The 21367-nt window shown below is 40.2% G+C and overlaps 1 protein-coding gene across 1 annotated transcript in view; it reads left to right on the forward strand.

Annotated features, from left to right (window-relative positions):
- The window catches only part of BBOX1 (gamma-butyrobetaine hydroxylase 1), a 70915-nt gene that overhangs the window by 16125 nt on the left and 33423 nt on the right, over positions 1–21367 (forward strand). The window contains exons 3-4 of the mRNA XM_075188005.1: positions 1479–1593; positions 17148–17346. Coding sequence (XP_075044106.1) covers positions 1479–1593; positions 17148–17346 — 314 coding nt within the window. The remainder of the gene's footprint in view (positions 1–1478; positions 1594–17147; positions 17347–21367) is intronic.

Below are 21367 nucleotides of genomic sequence, written 5' to 3' on the forward strand. Positions count from 1 at the left end.
TTATATTATTTAATACCATTTTGTGTGGTACAGTGGTTTGTGGCTTTTTATACATTAAGTTTAACAAATTAATTTCAGACCTGTAGCACTGTCATTTCATTTTATTATTTTTGCCATATTAGATATTTGCAGGGGATTGCATCCCCCGTTTTTTTTTTTTTTACAGCGGCTTAGGTCGTGATTTTGCATTTTGTAAACGTGTATTTTTCTTTTATTTCTGTTCTGGGATGCTCCCAAAAGTCCCAGTTTTGGAAACAGAAAGAGCAGAGCTGAAAGGATTTGGGGGCATTGCCTTGAGGGATGTGGGTGGGCTAACTGTTGGCAGTGTCCTGATTTTTTTTTACTCCCTGCAATGTAGTTCTGAGAGTCATGAGGGGGATGTAGCCTATTTTTTTTAGTGCATAAAGACAGTCAAGTACAAGTATATATTTTTTGGCGCTTAGCTAAACTTCAGGCCCTTATTTAGCATTTAGCAGTAGGTTGCACCAATATGTCTGTACATAGGGCAAGAACTCTTTTTCTGTACAGCACATGTGCCGAGCTTTTTTTCTTCTTTTCCACAGTAAAGAGGGATTGAGAAAAATTAGCCGATGTGGGTTAAATTAACTGTGTTGTGTGTCTCTTACATAATGAACATGATTTGACTGAAGTGGGAGTGAATTGGTCAAGATATGGTCAGTACATTCCATTCTGCGACTGGACCACCAGTACTGCAGAATGTAGAGGAACTCCACGAGGCTTAGGGCACCAACTTTTCTGTGCTTGCAGACTCCAGTTAGCTAAATCCTGCTGTGGATTTAATATATTACTGTGCAGAGTCCTCTCTATCTAGACTGATTTACAGCTGGCAATAGTTCACTTCCGGAGAAATGCACAGAGAGTAGTAATTGGTAACACAGCTGAGTTGAATAGGGTAAAATGTTTAGAGAACGAGAGTCATGCCCGGATGAACAGTAAACAGCGCACAGTACTGATGAGCTCTGTGCTCGCATACAACCACTTTATAGAGTGATCTGGCTTTGTATAACTGTTATGGTTTAAAGGGTACCTAACATTTGTAAAAAGTTTGGCAAGTGTTCCCCATATCTTTGCATGCACAGTTCAGGTATGCTGTGATATGCCGAACATGTTGATCAACCCCTGCTCACTCTGGGGGTAAATAATATACTAAGCAGCAGATCCATAAAATCACCGATATTCTGCGATTGTGACAGCCATATTTAAAACGGCGATTCTATTAAAAGTAAAACCCATAAACCTCTACCTTTAGTAAAGTTGACGTTTTAAATTTGGCTGTCACAATCATCGAATATCTCGATTTGACGGATCCGCTACTTAATACAAGTGCTAGAGTCTCATCTTCAGTGCATTTATCATATTCTGGTATTTGCTCATTTAGTCATCGTTTTACTGTTTGTTAATTATGGAAAATGTGTGTGCAATTACCCATTGTATTCTCATTTTTCTTTCTGTCACAGATGTCTGTTATTTGGCCTGATGGACATCAAAGTGATTTTGATGCCGAATGGCTGAAGAAGAGGTGTTTTTCAAAAGAGTCTAGAGCAGAAATGCAGGAGGAACTCTTTCTACAAGGTATGTGAAAACAATTACGAGGTAACTGCTAATCGAGGGATTTTTCACTATCACATGACCTTAATCTAATGGCTTCTATTTGCCCACCTACAAATTATACTAAATACATTGCTTTTTCATTAACTCTCTGTTCTGTGCTTTTTTTGTCACACATGTATATCTTCAGACAAGGTTGTTTTATTTCTGTTGACCCTGGGTTTCAATCACAACTCTGCTATACTTTAACAATTGGATACAAAAAGTAACTTTGTGTGGAATCAGAAGGCAACGCAAATAGCTAAAAAAAAAAAACAATGGTTAGATCATAAGGGCATGGTAAACATGCCTTTGCTGCAATATTCACAAACGTTTGCCCCTTTCTCAACCACACAGGCCACCCTTAAAGTCAGGCTATTATCTTTGTAAAGAAATAAAGTTGCAGACTTTTAAGCAAAACCCTTGGGCACATACTTGGAGAGCTTAGGCTAGCTTGTCAAGTTGATTAAAGACACTCTACCACCTTATAAAAGGTTTTTGCGACAGGGCTCTGCTGGTTCTGAACCTCAGGGTTGCTGTTCCCCTCTGCACTGTCCACGGTCATCGGGGAGCTTAAGGTGTGCCCCTCCTGTGTGACTGCTGACACCACAAGGGATTTAGAGGCCCAAATTAAATTCTCCAAGGAGAAGGAAGTCTGCTGTCCCTTTCCTCTCTGAACAGAAAGTAAAGTGTAATTCATCGTGGAGGGAGAGGTGTGGACCAGTACCTCAGTAAGTGAAAGGAGAATCCTTGGGGGACCCTTCAATATTTTGCTAACGAGCCCCTGTCTAGCAGAGGTTAGAATCCTGCATGCTAATCAGTGAACCTGTTATACTTTCTTTCTGACACTTTTAATTGATTGCAATTGAGTAAAAATAAATGGGTACTGCAGCTGACACCAAAAATGAAGTTCGTTTTTGCATACATTTTTAACATTGACTTTCTCTATAATATGGTAATGGGGTGTGGTCACACCATTTTGGGGGCATGGCCACATCCTTGGAGGCTTTTCCATCCCACATGGGAGCATACTTAGAGCTTCATAAGCACTAAGATGTCAGAAACCCCTCATCACTCCCCTAATAACCCCCTTGAATTGTCAAGCACACCAGCGCAGGAATGCACAGCATCCTCTCACCATGGTGATGTTTGATTTTGAGCGGAAACATATCTCACAACTGCTCTGGAGTCAGGACAAACGTGCCAACTAGAATGATGGGACAGTCCTACCTCCTCAAGTCGGGACTGTCCTCCCTAAATCGAGGCAGTTGAGAGGTTTCTATAGTAACAGGAATACTTTCCTTTGATTTTTCAGAGACATGAGCTCAAAGGTCAAAGATTGAAAGCATGCACAAAATAGTAATTTGATATACTGATGCTTTAGCATAGTCACTGTCTATGCCAGTAGATTGGAGACAAACCAACAGTGCCATAATTTTAAGGACGGGCAAACAAAAGTGACCAGTTAGTTATGACTATTAAGGGCCCTCTTACCTCTCTGTATGTATTTATTACCCAGTATTGTTTTTTTGCTGTTTGTTCCCAATTGTAAAGAGCTACGGAATCTGATGGTGCTATATAAGTAAATGATGATGATGATGATTAACCTAGTCCATTCAGAGTTTTGAGCTTGGTTACTCTTACTCTAAATGTTACTCTGAATGTGACGTGGGTGGAGATGGAACAATTTCTAACCAATCAGATCTTAATAATGTACACACAGATCACATATGTGTTTACATATTTTTTTATTATGTTACATACCATAGAATATGTAAACATGTGATATGGGTAGTGTCACGATGCAAGGAGGGAAGTAAAGGCAACTAGGTAGCCATAGACTGAAAATTAGATATGAAAATTATTGTCCCCCAGCAGCACAGAGTAGTTATGTATCAAACTTACGCAAGAAGATTCTGGTGTCAAATGCCCATATACAGTTTATGTAATGACGTTCATATACATGGATTGTTACATACTTGCTTGTTTTAGGTGGACAATATTTATTGCAATATTGTTCATGTCATACTGAAGCCAAACTTATGTTTTTTATTCTTTTTTAATCTTGCTTGGGGTTGACCTCCCATCTGCATATTAAATAAGTAATTAAACAAAAAAATTGTGATAATGCAGTTTATCAATTCACCAAGCACGTATTATGTATCGGTGTCATGCTGTCATTCATTAATGTGTGAATTGTCATGCAGAATGTAAGTTACGCCAGGCCTACAAAACCTTCCCCATCCACCCAATTTCTTTGGATTCCTGACCCCTGTCCTTGTTTTCTTTTGTGCCCACTGTAAAGATTTTTGTACACAGGTGACAATTGGGCTGGGGGAGCATGCTTGCCAACATTTACTACGTCCTCTCTGTGTGAGATCCTGGAGGGGAGGTCAGCTGGGAGTGGGCGTGTTGATGCAATTGCGACACTCTGGCCGGGGTCTGATGATGCAAATCCTGAAGGGTGTCTTCTCTTGTGGGAGGATTCCCCAAGATTTGGGAGCCTCTTGGCGATTCCAGGAGAGTAGGCAGGTATTTGGGGGAGTTTGACACCAAAAATGAGTACTTTTGTTCTTGGGGCCTATTACTATGTCAGTCGGAGAATAAAGTGAACATATTTGGTGCATTCATAAGAACTATGGTACCCAATCAAATTGTGGGATATATTTCAGAGGCTGCATGGATTACATTAAAGTAACTAGACAAAAGTTAATGGAAAACAGTATTTTATTTTTTTTTAGCCTGTTTTCCCTAGGTAACATCTATAAAATAAAAAGCTGTTTGTTACAATTTGCTACAAGCAGAATGCCACAGGAGTCTCAGAAAAAAAACCCCAATATATGCCCATCTCAGGAACTGAACATAACAATAAAGTTATTCCAACTTAAATTGAGGTATCCTCCAAAAAATGAACTTTGGTCTGGTCAAAGTGGTTAAGTGACAGGAAACATCACTAATTTGGACAACAAGGAATTTGTGGCCTCGGCAGAAATACATTGTAGATTGTGACTTTTACACTCTTTATTCTAGCTCACTGTTGGTAAGAAAACTCAGAAGTGAAGTGTTGTGATATCTGAAACTTGATCTATTGACATCACACATGTTTTTTTTATTAGGGTCTGACCAAAGGTCACTTTTGTGTTGTTTTTTTTTATGAGGAATTTAAATTACCCATGTAACTGTTCATGTTACAATTATGCAGAAGTTTATTTATCCTTTTTTTTCTCACATGGAGTCTCAGTTAAGATTTGTTGCCCTTTACCGCTGAACTGGTGAAATAAATAGAAACGTCATATCATTGTTTTATAGGTTCTGTTTGTCTGGAACCTGTAAACCTCATCCTTTCTGATCAAAGCCAGATTGTGGGCAGGGGAAGCATGACTATGCAGACCAATAGATAGTCTTGCAGCACCTGGCTCTCCGTGTAGCCTGTTTATGTGAGGGTGGTCAATCTCGCTCATGCTACGTAGGTTGTACACACAGCACCGTCTTTTTACACGGCTGCACGCGCATCCTGTTGTGTGCAACCCATAGGAAGCAGCCTCTGAGGAGCATGAGAATCCTCTTGACGGCCCTAGCTATCGTGGCCGCTTACCGATGTATGGTTACACCAGTTTTTTTGTCTGTACTGTAAGTTCCAGAGTCCTCGAGAAGCAATGTTGATATTCTAACATTGACTAAGTCATACAATGAAGCAATCTGCGTCATCTTATGTGAGTGTGCTACCTTCTTTTTACTTGTTACCAAGAGATCTTTTTACCAGCACAAGAGCTATGCACTGTCCTTTTAATATTCCATTATATTGGAGTCTAATGGTGGATGCCTATCCTGGTAGGACAGTAAGAAATGCCTCCTTTGCATTTTTATTGAAAAAATAGTCACCAAGAAACGTATGTTGAGATCTTGTTGACTACTGGTGTAACCAGAACCTATATGCATGCAGATACGTATCTCCCTGCAGACACGCGCCTTAATGACTCGGGCTCAGTATTCAAGATGAGGCTGTATCAATGTAGTATAAGTTTAAATTTGGGTCATTTGTATAACTATCTCCAGCTATCAGCAACTAAAAGAAATGTGCTGAAATGATGAACACCTCTGATTTATTGCACAACCACTGATTCAGGAGCTGAGGCCAAATTTTATTTTCCGCTCTGGATTCCAGAGTATCAGGATACGTTTCTTATTTCATTCCATTTGGCAAACTCAACATCGTTTTTTTCTTTGGGATGGATTAAGTCTCTTGATAGTTACTATAGACAGTAGCTGTGTAGGGGGAAATTCCAGGAGATCAGCAGTTTCTGAAATACTCAAACCACTATGTCTGGTACCAACAATCACTATATGGTCCAAGCCACTTAGATCACATTTCTTCCCCATTCTAGTTTTTGGTCTGAACAACAACTGAACCTCTTTACCATGTCTCCATGCTTTAATGCATAGATTTGCTACAACATGATTGGCAGATATCTGGATTAACAAGCAGGTGTACAAGTGTGCCTAATAAAGTGATCACTGTGTGTGTGTGTGTGTGTGTGTGTGTGTGTGTGTGTGTGTGTGTGTGTGTGTGTGTGTGTGTATATATATATATATATATAATATATAATTATAGTGACAGATCTACAATACAGAGAGCATCCTAGTGACTGAGCCAGAATCCAGCTGTCTCTTAGGTTTGCTTTAGCTGCATGTAATCGCCTCCCTCTTTTCTCTCCACTACAATGGACAGTCCGTAGGCTCCATAAACCGCGCCAAGACCAAATCATCCTCCTCCTCCTCCTTCCTTTTTCCTCCAACTTTCTTTTGTTCCAACTCCACTTTTATACCATTTCGTACACCTCCTCCTTCTTTCTCTTCTATCATTATTCTTTATACTCCTACTCCTCCCTCTTCTACCTTCCTCCTCCTCTATCATGCTTCTTCTCCCTACTCTAACCTGCTCCTCCATCTCTACCCTCCCACCTCCTCCTCTTTCATGGTCCTTCTCCCTACTCTAACCTCCTCTTCTATTGCCTTCATCCCCCTTCTCTTTCCTCTTCTATGTACCTCCTACATCCTCCTCCTCCTATCTGAATCACAGTGCGGCTGCGGCAGTGTATGCACTGCACATGACACTCTGACTGTGTACTGAACGTCTCCAATTGGGCCTCAGCACATACTCCTTTTATATGCTGCCTGTGCAGAGCCACATTTGGAGGAGCAACTCGCAGGTAGAGGTGAAGTGCCTGTATCACCTGAGCTGCACTGTTACAGGGGCTGGTTGCAAGGATGGGGTGGGGTACTAAGGTTGCTAAACCCTGCGGAAGGTCCAGCCACCAGGAAGCCCAATTGTTAATCGGTCTTGGCATATGCAGTATGGCATAGAGGTCAATTGTCCTGAGCTTTGTGGTGGATACAGCTCAATTGGTTTTGCATATTGGGCTCATTGATCCCTTTAAGGAACGGGCTGACCATACACGTGACCATTCAGAGTGAATGCTGGATGAATATGTACACAGTATGTCCCATTGTCTTGTATCCATCTTTCAGTGACCGCTCATATGTACTGTTAGGACTTTCTTCAAAAAGTTCAAGGAGCACTATTTGCAGTAATTTCTGGGCTTACTACAGCTCAGAGCCAATGTTACACTGGTGTTGGGTTAGTTCCTAAGGGCCTGAGTCATTAAGGAAAGGCAAAAAAAGGAGTACGGTAAATATTCTCCGGGACAAACCATGCTGCAATGCAATGGGTGCAAATGAAATTTTGCACATAAGTTAAATACTTTCTTTTTTTTTCCATCTAGCACACAAATGATTGATAGCTTTATTTTTACACTGAAATTTAAAGTTGATCTAGGACATATCCTACCCCAACTATAAATCTGTCCCCACATTTCAAATTTACCTCCCCCCTCCAATGCAGCATGGTTTTGCCCAGATGCAAAGCTACTCCTTTTTTTATGCTTTGCTCTCCTTAATGACTCAAGCCCTATGTGTTCATGCCCTTATGTTGTATCCAGATAAGAAAAATGTACAGTATAGATATCACTTACTCTATGTGCAATGATACACATACAGTGCATACGGACAGCAATGGCTTCAGCAATATCTGCATAATTTTCTTGCGCAATATGTACCTTCTATTTTAGCAATACATTGTTTTTGACTAGATATAAAAGTTTTAGAATGTGAAGCATAACTTAATATAATATATTACTTAACATCTGGCTGCAAGGAAACAGCAAGTTGTTTTTTAATCTCCAACAGACACCACACTTGTATATAATTACGTATGTTGCATGATCTGTTTAAATATTGCATTTCCTTTTCCACCAGTGACGGTAACCTGGGACTTCATAGCGGTTTCCTGTACTATTCACGCGCTGCAACTTAATGAGTATGAAACCATTAAAAGCAATTAAAGCACTGATTTAACCACCACTGGGAGCCTGTGTCCCTTGAAAGATTTAATTTCTATATTAATTTCATTAAGCGAAAATCAACAAATGCATTATTTCATAATGCATGAAGTCATGTTTATCTGGTCGAACCATGATTTCCTAAGATGTTGTAATGCCATCTGGGAAAATACATTGTTATTCATTATTTAAGGAAACGCATTAAAAGCATCATATTTTGTAGTACCCTTCTATTAAACAAGATGTATTTCTCAAAAAATAACAAAGGGATTGTAGAGATTTTATATCAATGTATTGTGTAACTAGCAAAGTTATTACGTCAGCCTAGTGCATAAACCTACATGTATGTACTTTAACTTTCACAGCTCAGTTTGCCGTTTTGTTTAAATCAGGCCTGTTCAACCTGTGGCCCTCCAGGTGTTGTGAAACTACAAGCCCCAGCATGTTTTGCCAGTAGACAACCAGTTGATAGCTGGAAGGGAATGCTGGAACTTGTAGTTTCACAACACCTGGAGGGCCACAGGTTGGACAGGCCTGGTTTAAATCATTCTGTAGCAAGTTACTATCCTGTTCTCTTACCCGGCCTACATGACTTAATGTCATCAGCACACATGGAGACCCTACTTTCAAGCCTATCTACAAAATGATCCCTGTGTCACACAATTAATTTGTGTTTTTAACAAGTCTGAATTTGTGCTACCCATTGTGTCCAATCCTTCAACCAATTAGCTATCCATATACATTCTATTTCCCCTAAACCTAGTATTCTTATGTTGTCATCATCATCTATTTATATAGCGCCACTAATTACGCAGCGCTGTACAGAGAACTCACATCAGTCCCTGCCCCAATAGAGCTTACAGTCTATATTCCCTAACACACAGAAAGACAAGGCACGACCCACGCAAGCTCCACACAGATAAGGCCATGGTCAGGAATCAAACTCCTGACCCCAGTACTGTGAGGCAGAAGTGCTAACCACTAAGCTACCATGCTGTCCTGTACCAGAGAGCTGTGTTATATGGAACTGTATTAAGCAGTTTTGTAAAATCCAAACAAGCAAAAGCAAAATATATCACATCAATTATGCTACCAAGATCCAGTTTTTAATCTACCTCCTCATAAAAACGAATAACGTGTTAAGCATGACAAATCCTCCATGAAACCGTGCAGGCACTGTGTTACCAAATGATTTTCTACAATACATTTAAGAATAACATTCCTCAGAATGCCATCAAGTAATTTAATGCATAATATATCAATATATTGGCAGTTGAAGGCCTGTGTACATGTGCTTGCCTTGCATATATTTTTTGTCCCTAAATTATGCATTTGTTTCCATTTTTGTTCATTACCGATTTAGAAGATTGTTTGACATCTGTTCCATTCAATGTATGTCTGCCTTATACATTTGTTGGTTTAGCTACAATTTGTTGCAATAACATTAGTCCATTTGTTACCAACACTGATAACAGCGATGAATATTGTGGCAGGATCACCATGGTCTGCTCTCTTGTGGGTTGTAGCTCAAGTGCAGAAACTGGAAAGTCATTTGGACTTGGAAAATGATGAATGTAAGTGCCTGCAGGGCATGTACAACTTGTCAGTTATCTGAATTTTTGTGTTTCATTTTTCAAGTGTCGTCATAGTTTGTACTTGCCTTGTCTTGAAGTTTTTTTGTTTAAGCGTCTGAGATCAAATATGAAAGCCCAGACATTATGAACTTGCAAATACGTTGTGTCTGCATATGTCACTCTTTCCAGGAAGCTTCAGAGAAGTATGTGGTGTCAGAGTCTGCGGTTTTCTAAGCGTCCTCGGTGATTCTTGCATTTACAATGAGAAAATTTATAAAGACATCCACACCCATGGCTTCATCCGTGCATGACAGAGTTCTCCTGCATGACCATCTCACCAAATAAATGTTATTCTAAATTAATTACAAGAATAAGCGCAAAGAGAACCGATTGTACAATTTGCCTTAATGGCATTAACATTTTTCCATGGTAGCTAGGTTCTGGTTTAATTATATTTGTTGTTATTAAATTAAATGTTTGTTCTACTATATTGATATAATTGAAAGTGAAAGCAACATCAGTGATAATAATATAGAATGCCTTTAACTGTGTTGTGTAGGGCTTTGAAGTTTGATTTTGTCATGTGTCTCCAGGTCTGAATCATTAAGTTAAGTAAGGTAAAAAAAAAGGAGTAAATGTTGTTCTGGACAAACCATGTTACAATGCAAGAGGTGCAAATTAGTTTATTATTTTGCACATAAGTTAATTACTGGCTGTTTTTTAATATAGAAATACTTGATTACTTTATTTTTACATTGAAATTTAAAGTTGATCTAGGACATGCCCTACCCCAACTATAAATCTGTCCCCACATTTTAAATTTACATCCCTCTCCAATGCAACATGGTTTTGCCCAGAGGCAAAGTTACTCATTTTTTATGCTTTGCTCTCCTTAATGACTCAAGCCCTCCATTTTCCATGTAGCTACAAGTTTTGGTACCTGGTCCATCATGGTTGTTACCCATGCTAGTGTACATATGACACTTGTATTTTTGGCAGGGATTAATGATTTCAAACCCAGTCCACCACCCACATTTTTACCATGGAATGTAGAAAACATAACTCCCATTGACTGTACAGGAAATGTTCCCAAGTCGATAGGTAGGATATATACCAAGCTATCAAAAAGAGTATGTCACGACTTAGTGTTGCGTACCTGCTATCGTTGGCACTACTCGAGGGAAGGTGCGGAGTCTAACGTGCCCCTGGTGTTCAGCAGGGACCCCCGCAAGGAGGCATGTACTCAGCTGCAGGGAACACGCAGGTCGCGGTCCTTCCACGAGTCGGATAGCGAAGCACGAGCGAAGAATTGTCAGACAAGCCGGGTCGGTAACAGTGCAGGCAATGAAGGTACACATGAGGAATCCGAAAGGAAGGTGAGTCAAGCCGGGTCGGTAGCGTTATGGAAGCGTGGTACAAAGGGAGATCCAAAAGGGGTAGTCAAAGGCAGTCTGGGTCACAAGGGACACAGGCAGGCAGGCAAATAACAGGAGACAGGCAATGAACTGGAACACTATAGGAAATGCTGGAGGCAGGTAGGGACCTGAAACTCTGGCAGTGGTAGGAGGGCCAGGAGGGGTTTAAATAGTGCCCAATAGGAGAGCAGCGCCGCAGCGCTGTCATAATTAGCGCCATAGCGCTCGTGGTATAGCGTCCCGTTGCCTAGCAACGGGGACGCGCTAATGTATGTGGTGGCCGGGCGGAAGGGACGCGTCTGGTTGCTAAGCAACACAGGCGGCCGCCCCGGGAGATCGTGGGATGGCGCCTGACAGAGTATTAAAGTTGGTGAACACTAATTTTATTTAGTTAAAAAAAATGGAAATTTGAAATGAAGCCTGACATTGGTGGAGAAAAAGCTGGACTGAGCCTACCTTGAAGCATATATTTGACCATCATAGTGTTTCCTCTAATCATTTATAAGTGAAGAGCAGCCATGGAAAACACCACCGTTTACCTATGCACTAGTGTCATAAATATCCCAATTGTGCTATGGACCATCCCTGTGTCTATACAGCCTATATAGCAGTCACATAACATCTGTGGTGATATTCCTGTGTATTCCTGAACTACAACTCAGCAGCAACAATGGAGCCCATGATAGTCTGAAAATTGATTTGATGTATCTTTGTGATGAACTTAAATATTACAAAATTTCTTTCACAGATGTAGTTAGCTTGTTAGTATGGTTTTATTTTGTTGTTGCTTTTATGGGAATCATTGGGTTATTGAGTTATTGGGCAAACTACTTGTGCAGTATATCTATTTTATACACAATCACCAATACACAAGTACATGCAGCATTGCGCAATGTTACGGTTCAAGTGCACAACTGTGATCCATGATGATTATGGGGCTTAAATGTGTAAGAATTGCACAAGTTAGTCCAACTCTATAATGCATAAACTACTATGATATATGGTCCGCTACCAAAAATAATTTAAAGGGATTATCCAGTTTTTAATTGCTACCCTCCTCCCCTTTTCCTATACTGCTATTTTTTTTATCAGCTCCATTCAGTAGGGTCCTGGTACTTACAATTGTAGGGAACCTGTGCCTTCAATTGCAGGGAACCTGTCAACTTCTGTAAGAACCTTTGAGTGCTGGTGGAGGGAGAGGTATGAATAGGACAAGCCTGTGGTCATTCATCTATACATCTGGTGGACAGCTATTGATTCCAATCAGTCTGTTGGATTTTTATTGCTAAAATTCTATTTACCAAATTCATTTTTTATTGTCAACTTCAATGAGGAACCCTAATTCTAAAATATGCAGCAGTGCTCCTAGTAACTTCAAAAGATTAGTACAGGTTACATTTCCTTGTAATCAATTATTTATTTTATGAGCGACACGAGCATGTGTAAACCATCATAAGTTATTTCTCATACGTCCTAAAATATTCACAGATGTCTTTCATTGATTTATCAATGTCAGGGGAAGCTCTCCCAAGTTGCAGTTACAACCAAAATATATGAGATATTGAAAGCCTTTTTAAAACAAACAAGTATTTACCGTTTCCTGGTAGCATTAAGTATCTTCCGAGTATCCGCTGTACTTTACAGCGAAATGTAAATAATGTATGTTTTTTATATTTTACAGAGAATAGAATTTGTTTGTATCTGTTGGCTCTAATAATAAATGATAAATACAGTGTAGGAAAGCAAAACAAACCTTCAGACTATGATCGGATCATCCAACTGGACATCTGCACTCGAAGGCTTTACTATGATCCCGGACCCCCTGACATAGAATAAACTTTTGTGAGAGAGAATTGTTTTGGAATACCTTCTCATTACATAGTTGGACGGGACTGAAATTAACCGAATCGAGGGGGTCATAGGTGACTATCTTCCTGCCTGAGGCAACAAAGATTAGATTCATTAGAGCAACTGCCCTTGATCAAGTTGCTCCAGTGACTCTACATACTCCCCGTAGACTTCATTGTCAGCCGTGGCACACTAAAGTAACACAAACTCTACAAAAACCTTCTCGTAAAGCAGAATGTCACTGACGTAAATCTTGTACCTCTAATGATTTCATCACATATACTGCTATCTACCACTCCTATCAAAATGCTCTGGACACTGCAAAACAAACATACTTCCAATCTCTCAACTATGCTCAGGCTTCTAACCTCAGTCGCTTTTTTAACATATTTAAATCTCTTCTAAACCCCCCCCCCCAAACCCACCTACTACCATTAGTGCCCAGGATCTTGCTTCCTTTTTCAAGGACAAAATAGACAAGATCGGACTTGAAATGGTATCATCTCCCTCGACAAACAGCTCAATTCCATTGTAGCACCCTCTAACATTCTCTCTTCATTTTATCCCACAAATGAAGAGGAAGTTTCTACTCTTTTCTCCTCTTCCTACTCTACCTCCTGTCCTCTTGATCCCATACCCTCACAAATTCTCAGGTCCCTGTCTCCTATGCTCATTCCACCTCTAACCAAAATCTGTAATCTCTCTCTCTCTCTACTGGTATTTTTCCATCACAATTCAAGCATACAGTGATTACTCCTATTTTGAAAAAACAAAATTCTGACCCAAACTCTCTCTCAAATTACCGCCCCATCTCTCAGCTCCCATGCCCCTCCAAGCTTCTTGATAGAATAGCCTACACTCGCCTCACACACTTTCTTACAGCAAACAACCTACTGGATTCTCTTCAGTCAGGCTTTCGCTCTCAACACTCCATATAAACTGCGCTGACCAAGGTTGTCAATGATTTCATCACAGCAAAAACTGAAGACGATTACTCTCTTCTAATTCTCCTGGGTCTCTCTGCTGCATTTGACACTGTTGACAACTCTCTCCTTATACAAACTCTACAATCTTGAAGGCACTGCCCTATCCTGGTTCTCATCCTACCTATCTAATCGCTCTTTCAATGTTAATTTCTCTGGATCCACCTCTGCTCCGCTTACTTTATCAGTTGGAGTACCACAAGGCTCAGTCCTAGGTCCTCTGATATTCTCTATCTACATCACTTGTCTTGGAAAACTAATAAGCTCCTTTGGATTTTAATATCATTTCCATGCAGATGATAAACAAATCTATCTGTCCTCTCCTGATCTCTCACCATCTATGTTGTCTCGTTATACTGACTGTCTTTCTGCCATTTCATCTTGGATGTCTTCTCGTCAACTCAAACTCAATCTTTCAATACTGAATTAATAATATTCCCACCCAAAAACAGAAGCTTCCTGCCTGACATTTCTATTTCTGTTGATAACATGACCATAAATCCCACTCCGCAAGCTCGCTGCCTAGGTGTAATCCTTGTATCGCGCATCTCACCAGTTTAGTTCCATTCTGATCCTAATGTACATTGGTTTCCCTTAGTCACTGCTATCTGCTGTACATCATGGCGTTCCTCTATCTTTGGACGCCATCTTGCCAAGTATTCTGCACATATGCAACCCCAGGAACCTTTAAAACCTCTGCTCCGTGGTGATTGGATGATCACCAGCCAGTTCCCTTTATAAGGGTCCTCCTCCTTACTATGGGTGTCAGATCATCTGGTCTCTCTACCTGATAGGAAGCATCACCTCTGACTTCTGTTCATGCTTATACTTACCTTTGTTCCTGACTTCGTGGGTTAGGCTGTTCATTCATCGGTTGCAGCTTCACTCGTTATCAGTCCTGTTCCAGAGTTATAGCACCTGTGTGGATTACAGCACTTCTGCTCTCTGCAGCTCATCACTTCACAGCTACGCCTGTTCAGCCTAACCCGCTGCTAAGACCTGTGACTATACTGCATTGCTCAGCATCTGTCCTGTTCCTGAATTACTACACTAGTGTATACCTTGGTACCTCTGAGTCCGGCAGCTCATCGCTTCACAGTAATACCTGCTCAGCCTATTCCACTATCGAGACTCGTGGCTATACTGCTGATCATCGCACAGCATTCGTCCAGTTCCTGAATTTCCATATACCTGAAGATACATTCCATTCTGCCTTACAGCTACTTTGGGGTTATCCAAATTATCTGCTCTGCACCCACTAGAGCAACAAAATTGCACCAACATACATCTCTTCACTTGTCTCAAAATATCTCCCAACTCAACACCTCCATTCTGCACAAGATCTGTGTCTCTCTTTCATTCTCATCACATCCTCCCATTCCTGGGTACAAGACTTATTTCGGGCTGCACCCACTTTGTGGAATTCCCTCCCTCGCACAGTAAGACTTTCCTCTAGTCTTCAAACCTTCAAGCGTTCTCTGAAAACCCACCTCTTCAGGCAAGCTTATGATATTCCTCAACCACCATCTTAATCTCCCTAGGTTACCCTATTTATCACCCTCTACACAGCTAACAAGACAACAACCCTCTGACCAACATTGCTGTGTGACTGATCACTCAGCCCATTCAATACTTTTTACCTTTTGCATTCTAGCTGGTCCAGTGTACAATATGATGTAACACTTGCCCTTGTGTTTCAAACTCCCATTGTGCCATAGATTGTAAGCTTGCAGGCAGGGCCCTCTTACCTCTCTGTCTGTCTGCATTACCCAGTATTGTTTTATTAATGTTCAATCCCAATTGTAAAGCGCTATGGAATCTGCTGGCGCTATATAAATAAATGATGATGATTAGAGTTTAAAGTTTAGACAAACCAATATTGCCATATGGTTTATTGCATTATAAGCAGTAACAGACATACCTTCACCTCATTCAGTGTAAGATCATTCTTGATTAGTGAAACCATATGTGTCCCATGCCCCCAATTGCTGTATTTGGGAAGTTGTCCGTAAACGGGATTGGACTGCTGCCTCTGTGGTCCAATGTGCTCCATCGACAAATACTACTAACAACAATACCACGAGTTTACTTTCAAAGTTGTAGCCAAGGGAAAGTTACAGATATCAGACGCAGTAAGTATCCTTGGAACCGCATGGCTTCCGGGAATAGGCTCCTTATAGTTCTACTAATTAGGGGTTGGGTGGGTTACTGGGGAAAATATGGCTCTAGGGTGCAATTCTCCTTTAAAGTAGCAATCCCACATAGAAGTTTTTGTTTTCTTTAAATAGCAAGTAAAATACATTTTAAGCATGCATCTATCATTTTTCTTAGTTATCTTCCTACAAATCATTATCTACTTTTCAAAATCTCTCTGGGAAGAAAACAAGTATGGCTGCCAGACACAGATACAGTTAGTCTGCTACACATACTCTCAGTGTGTCATGTGATGACAGAGGGAGGGGAAGAATTCTACAGTGAAAACAAAGCTCAGACGGGCATTCCAAAGCCTTTCTGCTCACTGCTTTATGTGCCATATGACTGTAGTTGCCATGGTAGTCACATTACACTGTGGAAAGTGTGCAGAATTATAAATCGGTAACAATAGTCTGAAGAAACAAAGCAAAGAAAAAGGGTTATTACTAAGCTTTACTGCTTTAAGCTATATGCGTGTAGACAGCATGTTGGTTACTACAGTAAATCTTTTTTTGGCTTTCAATCCGGAATGTATTAATGCCTCTGTGCCAGGTAGAGCTTAACATACTGGGTCCCAGTGGCAAGTATAAGCCAATGCAGACAGGGTCTCAGCCATTTTGACTGTAGTTAAGCAAAGTTTTGTTATTTGTAGGGAGTGTAACTGCTCTACAAAGAAGGAGCTTAGGGGCATATATGTCAATGGGTGAAGAGCCCTATTGCTGTGATGCCTGTTCTGTTATTTTAATAAAGCATTTTTAATGTATAAAGGTTTTTATTCATTTTTTTTTTAACATTTTTAAATACATTGTATTCATTTTTATTTTTAGCTAAGTCGAAATGAAGGCCCACCTCTGGTCCTTCTGATCCGCTGCACATGCGCAAACTGGCTGGCCTGGTCACGCATGCGCAGATCTTTTTTATCTCTGTGCTAAGTACTGGTGCTCTCAATGAAAAATAGGTCTGATAGTGGTGTGATGCACAATTTCAATGATGGTTATTTTTACAATCTTTTCAGATACTTGAAGTCAAGGTAGAAAAATCTTCCTTAACCAGCGAAATGCTTCCCTACATGAAATACTGAGCATGTATGTAGATAATCATGTTGATCATCAGATTCTATCTTTGCAGAACATCAATACTGGGCCAGTGATCTGAAAATGCCTACAATGTCATATGAAGATGTTTTACGCAGTGACCAGACTGCTTACCAGTGGCTGTGCACCCTGAAGAAAGTGGGAATTGTCCTGCTGGAGGGTGCTCCGGTCAAGCAGGGAGAGTTGGTCACACTTGGCAAGAGGATTGGTTATATGAAGCATACCTTTTATGGGTAAGTACTCACATTGGTTTTCATTTGTATTTTTCACCATTTGAGCAGACTAAAATAAATGTCTGAACTTCTGTTGTTTTAACTAATTGCCCGGCCAAATTATATTTGTGTGTAGGAAATAAATATTTATCATGAAAAGTATTTTTCGCTAAGCAAATCTAGAGAAGGTTTTGGCAATATCAATTGGTAACTTTTATGTTTGTTTACAGAACAGTTTGGGCACACATTTTGTTATTATTTTGTTTCAAGTTGAACATGACAGTATATCAAACCTCTGAATTCTCGTTATAAAGCATGACGAATAGGCACACCATGGTTCCACCCATTCTGTCTGGTTCATCAATGAACGCAATGCGAACGAAACTTGCGTTTTAAAAATTACATATAACTAACACGCATGTATGCCCATGTTCAAGTACAAGGGAATCTCAAGAAATGTTTCCATTTGAATATGGGTATAAGTACGTACTGGCTATACATTACTTGCTGTATGTAGACAGACAAAACAGATTGCAGTATACGTAAATGAATATATGTAACATAAAGTCCCATCAGAACGCATGCCAAAAAGTCTATTAAATAAATGAACAATTCTTAATACTATAATTATTAATAAAAATGCATGTTTTATACGTGAAAGATAAATCATGATGTTCTTAATGCGTACTGTACATACAATGCATTTTTCTGCTTTCTCTTACCTGTGTATACATGTTCTGGCATGCATCGGTGTCGGTCATCACTATTGGTCACACTTACACCTGCCCTGTTGCTGGTCGCAAGTGATGCGGCTAAACACCTACCGGAGAGATGCCCAGAGCTTGCATCAGATGGCTGTGCGCCCTCTCGACCTCTGTATGTCCTTACTGTACCTCCGTCCCCATTCCGTCCTTCAAGTCAAAGCCAGTCGGAAGTGTCATTTGCGTTTGGACAGGAATTGGATGCAGTTGCATTCAATGGCGTAAGGTCTGTTTCTGAGCATGTGCAAAGAAAATCTCTGCAAGATATGTTGCGCAAAGGACTTGCGTCCGTAGGTGAATCGGGTCGTTGTGTCTTTAGTCCCTCCCGATAATACCTATAAGTAACCGATTTGTCTTTAAGCTCATCATCTTCGTTGAATGCTGCCAATTTGATTTGTTTCCACTGTTGCAACTTTTTGCAACCACTTGAGATATAATCAAAGTGACAAATGTCAATTGGTTAACCCTTTCTCTGCTGAGGCTTTTCTCACCGCTGTGCTGAGCTTATTTGGGCACTGTTTGGGCTGATATTATTCCAACATCAATAACATGAATTTGTTTATGCAGTAACCACACCTTTTCTTCAGAAGACTTTGAATTTTCAGAAAATGCCGTGGGTTTACTCATACTTCACAGTAAGGATAATGTACCCAAAATGGCCCAAAAAATGTTTGTTTTTTGTTTTTTGCTTTTTTTTTTTTTCAATTGAAATTGCAAGAAGGTCAACTGAAAGCAAACATCTCCAATAAATACTTTGATTCAGAAAATAACCTCTAATGGGGCACACTGTTTTAAAGAGGGGACATGCTGCCTCTATATGGGGATAGACCGCTTGCAGCAAGAATTGCGGGGCAGCCCAGCTGGCGCCCCGAGCATGCTTAATACGCAGATGACGCGGCTGTGCGTAATTTCTTGGCCAACTGCCAGGTATTACTAACATTTAATTTAAATAAATCAATCTATGCCCCTTTTTCTTATTACGTCTAAAAGGTGTCAATCATTTTTTTCCAACCCATTTTAAGGATTTCTTTGCGGCATGTTGCAACTTAGTAAATGTTTCCCCTTTTTCTGTTTTTATTCCACTGCAAACCAAAGAAATACATATGTGCGTACCAAAATATTTTTTAGTTTCGACATTTTTCTGGAAGAAATGGTGCATTACAAGAAAAGGCTGCAAGGGCGCCAATATTTTTGGCACAACAGTATGGTGAAAAAAAGCTCCTCCTAAGTAACTGTGTGAGTTGGCAAGGATACCTTAGACATTCATCAGATGTTCTGAGCTGCTAATTTGTACTTTTGTGGTGGCAACATAATTATGTGCTTGAAAAAGGGAATTCGTTTCGGGAATTGCTGGAAAGGATTTTTATCCACTCACAAATTACAAATTATGTTTATGATAAATATTGCTTAACTTGGTATGCTGTGCTGTTTTGTTAGGACACTGGCTGCACATACAGTAACAAACAGAACGACTTCAATGACTTAGCAGTAGGAAAATATTTTTCTATTTTTGGTAGGCTCAAATCCTGGTTATTATTATAGCAATAAGGAAACAGGCACAGTAATTCTGAAAGCAAATGCACTTTTTTTTTTTTTGCAATATTTGTTATCCCTTAAATTCTTAATAGAAGACTTTTTAACAGGCAGTTGCTGTAATTGGAAAAATGGTTTAGCCACCCACTGTCTAAAACCATCCCAACGCTACATTGTGCTGTTAAAATAGTTATAATGAATAATGGAAATGCGAATAAGTTAAAAATAGTTTCCAACCTCCCCTCCTTGTGCTATTTTCATTACATAGAATTTCTAAATTACCAGTTTGTTGGCGTTATAGGCCTACCACAAGTCTAAACAGTCTTGTGTGATTTCCAGATATTTTCTTTTACTTACTGACTTCTAAGACTGGGTACACACTACAGGTTTTTTATCGGGCCAACCACACGATAGATAACCGTTTGGCCTGATATCGCATTAATGTGTACTCCAAAGATCAACAATTATTGTTCAAAAGCACATCGTTTCGGTTCATTTTATAAACAGACTAAAAATCTTGTTCAACGATGGAAATGATGTCTTTTCAATCCTGCAGTGTGTATGCACTCACAACCGCCAGTGTAGGCAGATCACTATGGAGTTTACAGAGGCAAGATCGTTTCAGCTGATGGTTATGACAGATGAAGTGCACAGATCTGAAAGTAAATTTTGTAACACGTGCATAGCCAGGGCCGGATTTACCCGAGGTCTAACTGGGCTATAGCCCAGGGGCCTCGGGCATCCAGGGGGCCCTTCAAAGTTTTCAGCAGCATTATTGATCGGTCCGGGGGCGGGGGCGCCCCCAGCCCGATCAATGCTGCTGAGCACAGTCAGTTCAGTCCTCCGTCCCCGGCGCTCAGTAATCTGTTTACTGAGGAGATCTCGCGAGTGAACTCTCGCGAGATCTCCTCAATAAGGAGCTTACAGCGTGACGGGGACGGAGGACTGAACTAACAGGTAAGCGCTTGGGGGGGGCGGCGGGTGGCTCACATTGGGGGCCTCACGGGGGAATGGAGGCGCCCTTAGCCCAGGGGCCTCCATTCCCTTAATCCGGCCCTGTGCATAGTGTGTACGCATGAATCAGCATACTGATCGGGACTTTCAGTAATTAGTAAAATCTTTAACGATATTGCATCGGGAGAAATTTTCTGTAGTGTGTATCCAGCCTAGGTCTTTAGAAGTCAAGTCAGTACTCTCCAGGCTCTTTTGATTTTAATTCTTGGAAGTAACAGAAATTATTTTTCTAAAACCGTGGATTCAAAATGTATATAATTGCAAATTTAAAGGGGCTTGGCTTTTTGCCTCTTGCTCAGCAGCCATTTAATCATTGAGATAATACACTGAGATGTGCAGATAGCAATATAAAAGAAAAGATACTTGTACTTGGTGAAGAGTCTACAAAATTGTATGTACTTGCAGTCATTCAGAAAATTGTGGTTATACTTTTTTGTAACCTGTTTCTCTTTTCTTGTTATAAAGTTGCAACTATCAAAATGTACTAATTTATTTTGAGAAAGTGTAGAACCATAATGACCTGCTACTATTTCCATGTAACTGCATGTCTTTATCTGAGAAAGAGAGAGGACCCGTTGACTGTACAGTGAATACATTGTCAGTTGTAAGAACTTTCCTGGCAATTCTTGTGTTCAAATAAAGATGTCAATGATCATGAAAAGTGGGTCTAATCTTTGGAGAAAATGCTTGCTTTCTCCGGATTTAGGGCTTTTCCCCAGGGTTGGTGGAGACTG

This window comes from Mixophyes fleayi, chromosome 10, assembly GCF_038048845.1.
Source record: "Mixophyes fleayi isolate aMixFle1 chromosome 10, aMixFle1.hap1, whole genome shotgun sequence".
NCBI classification, from domain to species: Eukaryota; Metazoa; Chordata; class Amphibia; order Anura; family Limnodynastidae; genus Mixophyes; species Mixophyes fleayi.